We start from the raw sequence: 15,976 nt of genomic DNA, 5'->3' as shown, positions 1-15,976 counted from the left end.
TGTATCTAAAAGAGATGGACTTTCAGAAACGACTTCTGTTTACTCAAACACCTGGGAATAGTCAAATACAAATCCTTGCTGTGTTCCTCAGTCCAAATTCTGATACTTCAGTTCTAGGTCTAGGATTGTTGGGACCCCTTTTCCATTAACATCTTGTCTCTTTCTGCTTCGAGTTGTTTGGTCAGAGTAATCTGTTCTTGTAAAAGACGAATGTTTTCCAGTTTACGGCTTTGTCTCTCAAGGTCTCGGATTACTCCTTCGTGCAGCCTCTGAAAATACAAGAGACATGGTTCGTTATAGTGTGTCCTGGGTTGCATAGGACGAATGTCCATTTGCATTCCAACCTCTGACACAGCATTGCCAAGTGTATAACTGTTACAAACCTTTAATTCTCTGTTAGCGACCTGAGCTACTTTTGGAGTCTAAAATTACAAGAGCTGAGATCTGATGTGTGGATGTTGATAAACTACTGGTAGCATGCCAGGAATACTGTATTTGTTGGCTTAGCTGTATGATCTTAATATAATGATAAAGTGTTGGACAACTGTAAATATTGTATATTGATAAGCTCTACAATATTATAGAGAGACAGCAATCTCTCCACAGAAGATTGACTTCTCCCCCATCCTTACCAGAACTCAACTAATCTGCCCCAAATTTCTCAATTTGTGTTCCTCTGCTTGAGAAGAATTTGAAGGTGACCCGAAAAGAATGTTAAGAAGAACTTTTCTGCTTCTTTATGATGTATAAAAGCTGGCCTGAAAAGGTTTCTTTCAGCTTGTTTTTTTTAAAACTTAAAAATATCTAGTATGTAAAGTCTTCCCTGGTTTTGCTGGAGATCCACTGGAGGTCCCACAGCACGTTTATTGTGGGCTCTTGAAAAAGTAATATGTGATTCTACAAATATGTTCTTTCTTCAAAATGTTCATTAAAGTTAAATAGACATTGATATACACAACATGGAGGCTACATTTTTTTTTAAATGAAAATTTAATAGGATTACTATAACTGAAAGAGAAACAGTTTTTCCACTTTGTTTATTTTGTGCACTTGACAGCATTTTGGTCCTAATCCCATGGACAGACCTCTGCACCCATGCAGAGCCCCCAGACTTCGGTGGGGATGCCAATGCACACATAGGGATCCACCCACACAGAGCTCACAGTACTTTGTATACAGTCAATTTAACTGTTTTCCCTGTATAGTCAGTCAGACCTTGATCCTGAAACTGGATCCCTGCAAGCAGATTCAAGTGCTGAATCTGGGCCTTTGCCAGTTTCCTTTTTTGTTTATGTGGGTATTTTACACAACAATAGGGGAAAGAAAGGCATATTGAAAACAAGAAAATACATCTGCAAAACCACAAAAATTGGCAAAGGAACTATGTGGCAGGAGTAGTACCTGAAACTGTTTATAACTCCTAGCAGATTTCAAGCTGATGGTGGCACATTTAACAAAAGATAATAAAATATATCATCTGATTAGGAAAACACATTCAATGGTTGCATGGAAGCCAATACTGGAACAAGCACAGGGTTCTGTCCACATGGATCCAACTTCAGGATCAGGGCCATATTTTGTTACTACCTATGGTCTTGATCCTTGAAAGGCTTATATGCCTGCCTAATTTACTAACTGCTATATGTAAAGTTAAACTTGGGCATAAGTCTTTGCATCATGGATGAGGGTTTTTTTAAACAACTAACAAAATCATCCAAAGCACAGGACTTGGTAGTGATGGGGGACTTCAACTACCCAGACATCTGCTGGGAAAATAACACAGCAGGGCACAGATTATCCAACAAGTTCTTGGAATGTATTGGAGACCATTTTTTTTTTTTTATTTCAGAAGGTGGAGAAAGCTACTAGGGGAGAGGTGGTTCTAGATTTGATTTTGACAAATAGGGAAGAATTGGTTGAGAATTTGAAAGTGGAAGACAACTTGGGTGAAAGTGATCATGAAATGGTAGAGTTCAGGATTCTAAGGAATGGTAGGAGGGAGAACAGCACAATAAAGACAATGGATTTCAAGAAGGTGACTTTAGCAAACTCAGGGAGTTGGTAGGTAAAATCCCCTGGGAAGCAAGTCTAAGGGGAAAAACAATTGAAGACAGTTGGCAGTTTTTCAAAGAGACATTATTAAGGGCACAAGAGCAAACTATCCCACTGTGTAGGAAAGATAGGAAGTATGGCAGGAGACCACCCTGGCTTAACCAGGAGATCTTCAATGATCTAAAAGTCAAAAAAGAGTCCTATAAAAAATGGAAACTTGGTCAAACCACAAAGGATGAATATAAACAAATAACACAAGTATATAGGGACAAAATTAGAAAAGCCAAGGCACAAAACGAGATCAAACTAGCTAGGGACATAAAAGGAAACAAGAAAACATTCTACAAATACGTTAGAAGCAAGAGGAAGACCAAGGACAGAGTAGGCCCGTTACTCAATGAAGGGGGAAAGACAATAACAGAAAATGTGGAAATGGCAGAGGTGCTTAATGACTTCTTTGTTTCGGTTTTCACCAAGAAGGTTGCAGGCGATGGGATGTCTAAAATAGTGAATGCCAGTGAAAATGAGATAGGATCAGAGTTTAAAATAGGGAAAGAACAAGTCAAAAATTACTTAGACAAGTTAGATGTCTTCAAATCACCAGGGCCTGATGAAATGCATCCTAGAATACTCAAGGAGCTGACTGAGGAGATATCTGAGCCATTAGTGATTATCTTTGAGGAGTCATGGAAGACGGGAGAGATTCCAGAAGACTGAAAAAGGGCAAATATAGTGCTCATCTATGAAAAGGGAAATAAGGACAACCCGGGGAATTACAGACCAGTCAGCTTAACTTCTGTACCCAGAAAGATAATGGAGCAAATAATTAAGCAACCAATTTACAAACACCTAGAAGATAATAAGGTGATAAATAACAGTCAGCATGGATTTGTAAAGAACAAATCATGTCAAACCAACCTGATAGCTTTCTTTGACAGGGTAACAAGCCTTGTAGATAGGAGGGAAGCGGTAGATGTGGTATATCTTGACTTTAGTAACGCTTTTGATACTGTCTCGCATGACCTTCTCATAAACAAACTAGGGAAATACAACCTAGATGGAGCTACTATAAGGTGGGTGAATAACTGGTTGGAAAATCGTTCCCAGAAAGTTATCAGTGGTTCACAGTCATGCTGGGGTCCCGCAGGGATCGGTTCTGGGTCCAGTTCTGTTCAATATCTTCATCAATGATTTAGATAATGGCATAGAGAGTACACTTATAAAGTTCAGTGGCACCTTATAGACTAACTGATGTATTGGAGCATAAGCTTTCGTGGGTGAATGCGTCTGACGAAGTGGGTATTCACCCACGAAAGCTTATGCTCCAATACATCTGTTAGTCTCTAAGGTGCCACAGGACTCGTTGTTGCTTTTTACAGATCCAGACTAACATGGCTATCCCTCTGATACTTATAAAGTTTGCGGACGATACCAACCTGGGAGGGGTTTCAAGTGCTTTGGAAGATAGGATTAGAATTAAAAATGATCTGGACCAACTGGAGAAATGGTCTGAAGTAAACAGGATGAAATTCAATAAGGACAAATGCAAAGTACTCCACTTAGGAAAGAACAATCAGTTGCACACATACAAAATGGGAAATGACTGCCTAGGAAGGAGTACCGTGGAAAGGGATCTGGGGGTCATAGTGGATCACAAGCTAAATATGAGTCAACAGTGTAATGCTGTTGCAAAAAAAGCAAACATCATTCTGGGATGTATTAGCAGGAGTATTGTAAGCAAGACACGAGAAGTAATTCTTTTGCTGTACTCTGCGCTGATTAGGCCTCAACTGGAGTATTCTGTCCAGTTCTGGGCGCCACATTTCAGGAAAGATGTGGACAAATTGGAGAAAGTCCAGAGAAGAGCAACAAAAATGATTAAAGGTCTAGAAAACATGACCTATGAGGGAAGATTGAAAAAACTGGGTTTGTTTAGTCTGGAGAAGAGAAGACTGAGAGGGGACATGATAACAGTTTTCAAGTACATAAAAGGTTGTTACAAGGAGGAGATAGAAAAATTGTTTTTCTTAACCTCTGAGGATAGGACACTAAGCAATGGGCTTAAATTGGAGCAAGGGCGGTTGGACATTAGGAAAAACTTCCTAACTGTCAGAGTGGTTAGTCACTGGAATAAACTGCCTAGGGAGGTGGTGGAATCTCCATCATTGGGGATTTTTAAGAGCAGGTTGGACAAACACCTGTCAGGGATGGTCTAGATAATACTTAGTCCTGCCTTGAGTGGAGGGGACTGGACTAGATGACCTCTCGAGGTCCCTTCCAGTTCTATGATTCCATGATCATCAGGACACAAATATATTCACAGGCACTACAGCTGACTGGCTGAATGCTGGGGGGGAAAATTGCCCCCAAAATTATCAAATAAACTATCTGTGAATATTGTGACCAGTTCTAACAGAAAGAGGCTTTATTTCTCACCCAGAATCCAAGTACACATTTCAAGGGAAATAATTTGTTCCATCAAAATCATCAAGAAAAAATGTTTTGCGCAAGAAATATTTTCATCTCATTTTCAAAAAATATGGAGTCAAAGACAAAACGTATTTCACCCAAAAATATCACTCTCTCTGGAAATGAATTTGATGGGAGAGGTTCTTTCCCATCAGTTTCAGTCAATTTAATTCAGGTTATAAAATTACTACTATCCTGACAGACTAGTAGGTAGTACTGTATTAGTTAATGAAAATACAGAAAAGAGGAAGAGATTTTGATCAGTGCAGGCATCAAGCATGTCTCTTTATCCAATAAAATACAGCAGTCCTGTAACCTACCAGGCTGTGTTTTCATTCACTTTAGTGCTACATAGCTATATAAAAAAACCTTTATTTTTTGTCCCAAATGACAGAGAGCTATCATCCATCATCAGCACAATCAGAATACATACAAACCGACCTGGGTCTGGTCGATACGCAGAAGTTGCACCTGTTTATTTTTTACATCAATTTAGCTAACCCTGTGCAAGTTTAAATTCACTTGGCTTATCTCAAATTAGTTCATTAAGGCCAAAAATTTCTTAAATTAAATCAACATAAACCAGACATGAACTGATTTAAGAGTGTCCACATTCGGGGTCTGCCTTGGTTTAACTAAATTAATTTGAAAAACAATTTAGATATACTGGTGCACTTTTGAGCATAGACAAAGCATTAGTACTTGCTGATTATCAGGCCCTGGATTAGAGAGGCCATTTTTGCTTATACGGTGCAGGAGAGCTGGGGGAAGAGTACACAGATGTGTAAGGTTTGAGCCATGTCTACACTATGGGCACTACAACAGCACAGTTACAGTATCATAACAATGCCGCTGTAGCATCATAGCGTAGATGCTTTCTACAGCGACAGAAGGTGTTTTTCTGTTGCTGCAGGACACCACCTCCCCAAACAACAGTAGCTAGGTTGACGGACGCATTCTTCAGACCCTTGAGTACCATAGCTATGCTGACCTAACTTTTAAGTACAGACCAGGCCTTAGTTATAGCTAAGAAACTAGCGGATCTATGTGAACCTTTGAAGGCTGTATCCATCCACACCTCTGTCCCACTCTACACCATCTTTTTCATTTCATGTCTCTGCTTTCCCTCATGGCCCTAACCAGGGACTCAGCTCACCTGGTAATCTTTAGGTCCCCATAAAGCCTGTAGCCATCAGTCCCTGGATTTGTGGTAACTAGAAATGTAATGGAGAATCTCAGCTTTCATTTAAGAACAATAAGTTTTGGGCCCTATTGCTTGTGAACAGAGCCTTGAAAATGTGAACCAATTTAAGCTGATCACTAGAGTTGAAAGGATCAAGCAGCTGGAACCCACTTCTGCATCAGGGCTCTGGGGAATGCTAAATATCGCCCAGTGAACACAATCATTTCATGTAAAATTCAGTTAAATTTGGGGTGTATCTCGAAGAATCATCTCACTAACCCTCCCTAAAATCTCTAGGCCAGCTGTCTGTGCCTAAAGTAGTGTGATCATGATGGACAGAGGAATAGATTACCATTTGGGTGGAAAGGGATGGGGACATAACATTGTTTCACAGGCCACCCAACAAAATGCTACTGCTGACTGTGCCCCACAAGACAGATTTTCCCAGCTGACCAATAAGCTCCTCTGTACCCTCCACCTTTAAAGGGTTTCACTCAGTCCATTAGATCTGGCAATACAGTATATCTGCTTGGCAGCTGGACAATTGTTGCAATTCGTCATCCTCTGGGATTTCCAGTCAGAAGTACAGTGGCAATCTTGAATGTGCCTGACCAAAGACACTCAACACTATTCTGTGAATGGAGCTGAAGTTGAAGGTAGTAGCAGAAACACTGCTGAACCTACAGGAATCTTCACAGTCTAAGGAACAGGACTGGGAAGAGAAGCCTTATGGTCTAAAGGAGGAATTGTGGCATGGGGCTATGGAAACTTATAGAAAGGTAGGGGGCATTGGAAATGATACAGAGAAAGGTGGGGACAGGGCTGTTTGGAGTCAGGCGAAGTCCCCATACTTTTTGTAACCTTAAAAAATATATGAGCCATTCTTGAGGGACTAACCACATGAATTTATCCACTACACAGTTCCCCTTTTACATACACATACATGCACAAATTACATTAGAAGAACACTAAATTTGCATAGTTAAGCACTCAAGAGTGAGGAAATGCCTTAATTCAGCCCCTTGTGTGGATGCAGTATGATACGGCCTTTAATTACATGATCACATGCTATTTTTCCTCACAGCATCCGTGTGCACAGAATGGATGGTGCTTACTTAATGAACACCTTTTCTCCCCAAGTGTGATTCCTGTCTCCCCCCATCCTCTAGGCTCCTAATCCCAGTCCAAATCTCATTCCCTACCCAGTTCATCTTCCCTTCTGGGTTCCTCATCCAAGTCCTAGTTTCACCCTACCCCTCCTACTCATCCCAATCCCAGTTTCTTTCCACAGCCACCAGGTTCCTTGTCTCAATCTAATTCCCTCAATAACCCCGCTCCTAGTCAGGCTCTTGTACCTTCTACATACAAGTCAGGCAGTTTCCTCCTCCACACTGCCTGGTGAAGAAGCAGTGGGAGAACTGAGAGCACAAGACAGTCTCCATGTTCTCAGTTCTGGTGTCCGACCCCAAACCAGCACAAAGCAGTGGGAACAGCAATTGCAGGGAAAGTTCTGCTCAGATTCTAACCTACTGCCCCAGGATGGAGCATACTCAGCGCATACTGAATCTTCAATGAAGTTAGCTACTAAACACCACCAAGTCTCTACTGAGCATGTGTGAAATGAAATATTTCAAAGGCTTATAATTTGGCCAGTTTTTCACAGAACAGCAGAAAGGCACATCATGATACAAAGGTCAAATGCGAAGCCTTTGCTCCAAATCAAGGAGGTGCTTGTTGTGCTTCTCAACAAACTGTTTGAAAGAATTCTTTTAACATGGGCAAGACAATGCATTTTCCCCATTGTTGTCCTTGAAAATTATTTTAGCTGGAAAAAAAAAAAAAAATCAGACCAAGACATACAACCAGTATTGGAAATTTCAGTCTGAACAATTACAGTTTGGCAAAGTTATAAGGAACTGAAAATGGGATCCTATAATGGGAACTGTTGGACAATCCTAGCTATAGGTGGTGCTCCCACTCCCACCTACAAAAAAGTATTTCATTCAGAATTAGAACACTTTTAGTTGGGTTCCTCCATACAGGGACTCATCATCTTCTCAAGTGACAATTCATACCTTGTAGGACACTACCTTCAGGGTTGGGGTTCACTAGGAGTTATCAGATACGTATGTACAAGGCAAGAACCTTCTCAAGTTTAAAGCTCGCGCAAAATCTTTGTCAGCTATGAGATTGGATTGCTAGACTGCATATCCACCAGTGCAAACTGTGAAATGCAAAGGAACAAGCCGTTAAGTCAGTCAACGCCGCATCTCCCATCAACTCCTTTCCTCACCCACCTCCCATAACTTCACCCAAATCAGCAACCAATGTGCACCCTTAAGCAAGACAGAAGTCTACCCCCATATCAATTTCATATCCGAGTGCTTATATATTGCACTTCTAGGAGATGAGCTTGAGGATGTGATAGGAGCTTGGAAAATTTACTGGACATATACTAGCCAAAGGGCCAAACTTACTAGCCTAATGCTGATATGAACTAAAAGAGGAGGGCCATGACAGAGGAAGGGCTGGGCACAGACAGGGGTGGATGCAGGTAAGGGGAAGCCACAGGAATGGGCAGGACACCAGAAGGGAAGAGGCAGGGGGAACAGGCAAGACTGGGAGAAAGGGTATTATTTGCAGATATGGGACAGGCAGATCTAGGTCCGCCCAAAACCAAAGGCCCTCACGGGGAAGAACTGCTAAGCCCAGGCCACAGGTGAGTAAATGGGGCAACAAATGAAAAAACAGGAACAGAAGTGAGGTCAAAGGTTGAAAATCAAGGAACCAGAATGGGACCCCAAGCAGAGAACCCTGGACAGCACCCACTGCACCTCAAAGGCATCTAAGGACTCAGGGGACACTGCCCAAAGGAACTCTGCAAAGAGACGTGATCAAACAAGGGAACAGAAATAGGCCCCACAATCAAAGGGTACCCCGCTTTCCAGCCTCCAGTGGCCATCTTGGCCATTCCAGGAGGAGGTTGACGAGGAGGTCCCACATACAGAATCTCTCAGCATAGCTCAGAGGAGGGGAATGGCGTGAAGCATGAGTGGGTTCAGACGCTCTCGGCGCAGCTGGGAGGAAGGAGATGCCATGGAACACAAGCACGTACAGACACTCTCAGCACGGCTCAGAGGACGGGGATGCCATAGAGCCTGCCCGCACCAGCGAGGCGAGTCCGAGACCGCTACCCAGGGCCCCGCGAGATTCAAACGTGTGACCCCGGCATTCTGGGCACCGTTTGGAAACAGACCAGCAGGATGGGGGGGGGGGAGGCTTGCAGGGCAGGCGCCCGATGACACCTTTGGAGGGCACTGGGCAGAAGAGCAGAGTGCTGGGTGGAGCTTGGACTAGGAGGGGGCGGAGCTCAGTGATGGGCGGGACAGGAGGGGGGGTCACTCTACTTGAGGCTCAGGGCCAGAACCATGTATGGGCGGGGCCAAATATGAGGGGGCGTGGCTACGAGCGAGGGGGCAGGACAGGAGGGGGAGTCGCTCTAAGTGAGGGGCGGGGCCAGAACCTCACGGGGGGTGGGGCTGAGTAAGGGCGGACCCTACGGATGGGGCGTGGCTCTGAGTGAGGGACAGGGTCTGAGGCCGGGGGCGGGGCTGAGGAGGAGCAGGTGACGGGTGGCGGCTAGCGCCTGCGTGGGCGGGGCGCCCCCTCTCCCCCCAGTCCCCGGCCCCTCAGCCGGGTGGCGGCAGGTGACGCTCACTCACCTCCTTGACGCGTCTCTGCTGGATGTGCACGGCGGCCACCGTCCCGGCCGAGAGCAGCACGGAGATGCCCAGCGCCACCTTGGAGGCCGTCGACATCCCCTCCCCCACCGGGCCGTTTGCGGAGCGCGAGCCGCACAGCTCGAGCGGCCAGTGCATGCGCGTGCGTGCCGGCCCGCTGCTGCCGGGGGCGGGACTCTCTGCACGGGCCGCGCGCGCGCTGACTCGCCCAACAAATAGAACGCGGAGAGCATCGATCCCTACGCTCCCCCCCGCCACCAGGCCCAGCCCAAAATAATCGAAAGCCGAGAAAGGGCTTGGGGAAGGGCTTGGGGGGGGGGGGGGGGAGAGGAGTGTTGCTGTTTGCCCTGGCCAGGGGCTGTAGTGGCCCTGCCCTGTGCAGGGGATGCTGGAGGGGGCTGAACTCCCAGTGCTGGCCCATTGCACTGGTACGAGGGGAGGGGGCTGTCCCTGTGCCGGGGATGCTGGGTCATTGCCCCATGCATGGAGGGGGAAGGGGGCTGCAGGGCAGGTGCTGGCTTACTGCCCTGGTACATTCAGAGGCACTGTCAGCCCCCACCCCATAGCCGCCCTCCCCAGCACTCCTCAGCTCTGCCCTTGACCTCTTCCCCTCTGTGAGCCTCAGCCACTCCGAACCTGGGGATGTGGGGAGAGTGATCCCTACCTTCCCCCTTAGGCTTTCCGGTCATCTCCTGACTCCCCCAGCTGCCTCTCCCTACAGGTGGCACCTGCCCACCTCTTCTGCTGCTCCCACACCAGCTCCCTAGCTTTCTGCTGGGTGGAGTGATGTTGTGGGAGCTCAGTGATTGGAGTCCATGTGGGCCTCTCCTCGGGTGACCAGACAGCAAGTGTGAAAAATCAGGATGGGGTGGGGAGGTAATAGGAGCCTATATAAGAAAAAGACCCAAAAATCAGGACTGTCCCTATAAAATCAGGACATCTTGTCACCCTAGCCTCACCAGGGAGCGCTGCATCTGTCTGTAGGAAGGGGACTTGTGGGGGAGGGTTTTTAAATCATCAGGCTGCCATCAACATCGCCTCAAAGCCAAGAGCATCTCATCAATATCCTCCTGTGCTCTGATGTGCGTTGTCTCAAGGGGGTACCATGCTTGGCCACCTCCCCTTTAATAGCTTCACTTACAAGCGAGGAACAGTAACATAAGAGTGGCTTGTTATTTGTGCTAATATTTATGCAAAACACATGTGAAGATTCAACTGCTACTGACATCTCCTTGTTTTAATTTCCCCTACACTCCCGGTTCCTGCTGCTTCCATCTCAGCCCCCCTTGTTACACCCCTCCTCTGCTCCCTTCACAAGTGACTGGGCCTGTTCTCATATTGTCCCCTGCCTGGAATCTCCTCCCTGATCCCGTGAATTGCACAACTTCACTCTTCTCCTTCCACTCCTTCCTTTTCTAGTCTGTTCTTTTAGGCCCTGTCTGCATTGGAGACATTTGCACGGGTGGAGCTACATCATTCCAACTAGCACAAAGATGTGCTGCACGGGTTCAAAACAGGGCTTGCACTGGTATAACATAGCCCCGCGTGATCCCTATTTGCGCCAGTGCAGCGCATCTTCGTTAGGGGGTTGCACTGCTTCACTCGCTCCCTCAGCATGGGACTATGTGGATGCCTGGGTCATGGCTACTATAAGGGGCAGGTAACTAGGTGCCTGACCTTGCCACGCACTGGCATCGCCGAGGGGTACACCTGGCTGCATGCCAGGATTTAAATGGGCAGGTAACAGCTGGTCAAGATGCAGCAGTGTTAGTGGTGGGGTAGAACCAGTCCCCGTGGTGCCCCCTCCTTGAAAGGGCTCTGCTGCAGCAGGGCAATAACTGCAATCCTTGGTATGGAGTCTCAGATTCCCCCAGAGACCAAGCAGCCCCCTCTGGGCAGGTGTGTAGTGCAAGGCGGGGAGTAAAGCAGGTGTAGGGATCAGGGTTTTTCCAGCAACAGCCCCAGCAAAGCATCTCTCCACGCAAGGCACATAGGAACAGCAGCAAATTCCTCCCCGCAGGGTGATGGAGCAGCCTGCCATTGATGTTAAATTGGGAGGGAGCCAGGCCCCAGGGTCCCCCCTGCAGGGCCAAGTGGGACTGGTGTAATGGCTGCAGTAGGGCCAAGGACATGGGCCTGTGCATGCTGCAGGGGAGACTCGCCAAGGAACTGATGTTCCAGCGCAGGGGAGCCTGGGGGGCTGCTATTAAAGCCCTGGCAGCAGAGGAGGCTCCAGCAGGACTGGTGTTAGTGCGGCAAGGGAGGGAAGGAGCTGGTTGGGGATAGGAGATGAGCCACCTTTGGGGCCAGGATGAGGGGCAGGCAGGGATGGAGGCCCCAAGGGGGATGGTGGTAGTAGGGGAGGGGGCAGGAGAAGAGTCACCAGGGGTGTGCTGTTCACATTGGTGGGAAGATGAGGGCTGGGGCAGGTGTTAGGGGCTAGGCCAGGCAGAGGACTCACTTCACCTCCGTCGCTTCCTGGACTCTCCCCCCCAGCAGTGAGTTGGGAGCTCCGAGGAAGCCAGGCCTGAGTGGCAGGTGCCTCCTCTTGCTGCCTGGTGGTGGGAGGGCTTGGACGATGCCTCCATGGCATGGGCACAGGGTCCAGTCTCCAAAGTACCTGTATCAGCCCAGATGGCATGAGGTCTCCCCATGCCGCGCCCTGAGCTTGTCCCCACAGCCCCTGCACAAGCCATGCGTACTACCGAGGGACGCCTGCAACAAGAGACAAACAGATGGGGGTGGGGAGGAGCCAGCCTCAGCACCAATCAACCCTCTGTGGGCATGGGACAGCCTGCCTCAGGGTCGCGTGGGTAGCTGCAATTCTCCATCCCCATCTGACCCAGGGCCTTGTGAGTAGCTGTGACCCTCAGCCATCCCTCCGAGAGCCTTGTAGATAGCAGAGATCCCCAACCCACCCTGCCCCAGGGGCTTGTGGGTAACTGACACCCCCATCTCCCCAGGGCCTTTGAATGGCTGGGATCCCCCATCCCCATCAGGGGTAGCTGTGATCCACCCCCTGCTCCAAACCTAGAGTCTTGTGGATAGCTGGGTTCCCCCTTGGTGTCCCCCTGGCCTGTCTGCCTCAGCACCGTCACTGCATTCCCCAATAGATCCGCCCAAGCCGGGGAGTTAGAGCTGGATCCAACCCCCCTATGTTTGGAGCTGTTCAGCCAGGGCTGTGTGTCGGGCCCCTCACTCCCCAACCACTCACTTCTTCTGATGAAACCTCTGGTGCCACGCTGCCCTGCTCACCCACTCTCAGAATGGAGATGGAAGAAGTCATGATGTTCTCCGTGACCTCTGCCCCCTTGGGCATGGACTCCCCTTGCTGCTGATTGCCCCATCCCTCCTGGAACAGGGGCCTGGGGGCAATCAAGCCTCTACATTTCCAGTCAGGATTAGGCACTCCAGGGTTAACGCCACCAGCCCAAGACTTTCCATGGGATTGTCCCCTGCTGAGGGGAAGAGGCCATACCTGCCAGATGCCCCCAAAGGGCCAGTGACCCAGGACTGGCTCATGCCCTGCTCTCTGCCCTGGAGTCGGCAGCAGCTCCTGATCCTGCTCCCATATCATGAGCATCTCCGAGGTTCAGCGTTGTTGGGGAGCCTATGGGAATGGCAGGTTTGTACCTCAGCTGCTGGCTAGTGCCAGGGGAGACCCAGGGTAAAAATGGGGGGAAAGGTGAAGGCAGCTTTAGAGAAACGGGAAGCCAGAGAGAAATGGCCCCTCGGACAGTTTGTCTGTTAAAGGTGCTGTGATATCTTAGGACCCCAACATTTTCACTGTTGATGTAGGGAGGGGAGAGGGAGGGCCTGGGGCTGTGGGGGGGATGGAGAGGGACCGACCCGAGAGGATTGAGAGAGGCCAGACTGAAGGAAGTGTCAATGGGGAATAGGCTTTTTCTAGGGCATGTTGGAGGGATATGGGGTCTGGGGTGGGGTGTGTGCCCCCCCAATGAAGAGATGTGTGGGAGGAGGATACCTGCACCTAACCCTAACGCCTCCCAAGCGATCACAACTGGAAGAATGTTTGAAGAGTCAACTGAGGGGAAGCTGAGCGCAAAGACTCATGACCCCCAACTGGGCGTTGGATCCGGTCCTTAAATTCCACAACCTCACTCCCTAGACTTGGTGCCTTAGGTCTAGAAAGTCTGCCTGCCCACCCACCCGCCATCCATACATCACCTGCGTTGATGTGTCAGTCTAACATTTCTGATGAGGTTAGGACAGGCTACCAGGTAATTCATATCCTAGGAGACTCATTCCCTGCAGCCCCCCAGACCTAAAACTCATGATCCCCCCCCCCCCAAGACAACCTTCTCTTCAAACACCATGCAATAGAGACAAATGCTAAACAGAAAGCATAGCTTAATCACTACAACATAACACACAAACGGTCTACATGAAAACCAAGGGTCATTGCCCTGTGAAAGGGGCATCATCAGTTTAAGTCTCTTCTGTCTGAAATTGTTACCTACACTAAGGCTATGTCTACACTAGCACTTTTGTCGGTCAGGGGTGTGTAAAAAACAAACAAACAAAAAAAACAAAAACAAAAAAAACACACCACACACACACACCCCTCACTGACAAATTTCACAGACAAAAGTGCTGGTGTGGACAGCGCTATGTCAGTGGGAGACACTCCTGCCAACACAGCTACCTCTGGTCCTTGGGGGTGGTTTAATTATGCCAATGGGAGAGCTCTCTCCTGTCAGCATAGGTTCTCAACCAGGAGTACACGCACCCCTCGGGGTATGCAGAGGTTCCAGGGGGTACATCAACTCATCTAGATATTTGCCTAGTTTTACAACAGGCTACATAAAAAAATGCTAGCGAAGTCAGTACAAACTAAAATTTCATACAGACAATGACTTGTTTATACTACTCTATATACTATACACTGAAATGTAAGTACAACTTTCCAATTGATCTATTTTATAATTATATGGTAAAAATTAGAAAGAAAGCAATTTTTCAGTAATAATGTGCTATGACACCTTTGTATTTTTATTTCTGATTTTGTAAGCAAGTAGTTTTTAAGTGAGGTGAAATCTGGGGGTACGCAAGATAAATCAGACTCCTGAAAGGGGAACGGGAATCTGGAAAGGTTGGAGCCACTGTATTACAACAATCTGTAACCCACTAACAACCCCCCACACTTCCCTTCTCCCCCTTTCCCTCTATGATTGGAGGGGTGTTAACATCCACTTCACCTTGAATGGTCCCTTGAAATGTGTTAACTACTTATGCTAAACAATCTGTTTCACCTGGTATTTAGTTGTGACAAAGTTGGTCCAATAAAAGATATTACCTCACCCACCTTGTCAAACACACAAAAAAGACCTTCCTGAATTCAAGGCAGACTGCTTCATTATGGGAAAACTCCCAGGCCTGTATTTGTATTCTTGCCCAGAACAACCAGAATCCACACCATGCAAACTGCTGGAGAATGCAGCGGAGCTAAAGTGGCCAAGTCCTTGCCAGTTTTGGGGGTGTTATTTTGTACAGGGCCGGCTCCAGCCCACCAAGCTTGTGCTTGGGGCGGCACCTGGAGGGGGGCGGCGCGGCGCTCCGGCCGCCAGGGAGAGCGGGGCCACGGCCGGGCTCGCCGCCCTTCCCCCGGCGCTCTGGCCGCCCTCCCCCCCGGCGCCCTCCCCCGGGCCAGGGCTCACCGCCCTCTCGCCGCCCTGCCCCCTGGCCGCCGGGGGGAGAGCGGAGCCCCCACCGGGGCTCCGGCCGCCCTCCCCCCCGGCGCCCTCCCCCCGGCTGCTGGGGGGAGAGCGGAGCCCCCGCCGGGGCTTGCCGCCCTCCCCCCGGGGCTCCGGCTGCCCTTCCCCCTCCCCCCCCCGCGGGGGGGGGGGGCGGCAGCAGCTGGAGGCTTTTTTGCCTGGGGTGGCAAAAAAGCCAGAGCCGGCCCTGATTTTGTAGTCCAGCAGCAATGTGGCATACTCCTATGTGGCAGCACATCAGATGGCAACCACGAATGGTTCAATCTTGTGAAACCTATTTCTGCATGCAGCACTTACTATGGTGGATCAAGCCATAACCCAGAACAGGTCCTCCCCACACCCACTATTGAATATACAGACAGGGGCAGATCCTCAGCTGTAGTCAATTATATAGACCCTCTCACTTCCATAGTGACATTTGCCACTGCTGAGGACCTGCCCCACTGAGTACCTAAGAACAGCCATACTGGGTCAGACCAAAGGTCCATCTACCCCAGTATCTGGTCTTCCAACATTGGCCAATGTCAGGTGCCCCAGAGGGAATGAACAGAACAGGTAATCAGCAAGTGATCAATCCCCTGTCACCCATTCCCAACTTCTGGCAAACAGGCTAGGAATGCACACCATCCCTGCCCATCCTGGCTAATAGCCATTGATGGACTTTACATCATAAAGTGCTTTGGGATCCTTCATAATGAAAAGCACTAATCAGGCTGTAGAGGACATAACTTTTGCACAGAAGAGCATTAAATGCAGCTCTCAAAGGATAACCACCCCCTAGTAGGGCAGAAGAGTAC

At 48.5% G+C, this 15,976-nt stretch overlaps 1 protein-coding gene across 1 annotated transcript; it reads right to left on the bottom strand.

Moving 5' to 3' along the window:
- Nucleotides 1-119: 119 nt before the first annotated feature.
- Nucleotides 120-9,582, bottom strand: LOC135875490 (protein PET117 homolog, mitochondrial). Its single transcript, XM_065400341.1, has 2 exons — nt 9,427-9,582; nt 120-269 (listed from the first exon to the last, which is right to left on the bottom strand). Exons 1-2 carry the CDS (start codon nt 9,580-9,582, stop codon nt 120-122), a joined length of 306 nt encoding a protein of 101 aa, XP_065256413.1.
- Nucleotides 9,583-15,976: the final 6,394 nt, after the last annotated feature.

This window comes from Emys orbicularis, chromosome 3 (assembly GCF_028017835.1).
Source record: "Emys orbicularis isolate rEmyOrb1 chromosome 3, rEmyOrb1.hap1, whole genome shotgun sequence".
Taxonomy (NCBI): Eukaryota; Metazoa; Chordata; order Testudines; family Emydidae; genus Emys; species Emys orbicularis.
The sequence above is the reverse complement of the archived record's forward strand: the minus strand, read 5'-3'. Positions and strand labels throughout refer to the sequence as shown.

Excerpts from the sequence above, each read along its gene's own strand:
- LOC135875490 (XM_065400341.1), bottom strand. The coding sequence starts at position 9,582 with ATGCACTGGCCGCTCGAGCTGTGCGGCTCGCGCTCCGCAAACGGCCCG. Across the intron at positions 270-9,426 it reads AGCAGAGACGCGTCAAGGAG|AGGCTGCACGAAGGAGTAAT; the intron begins GTGAGTGAGCGT and ends TTGTATTTTCAG.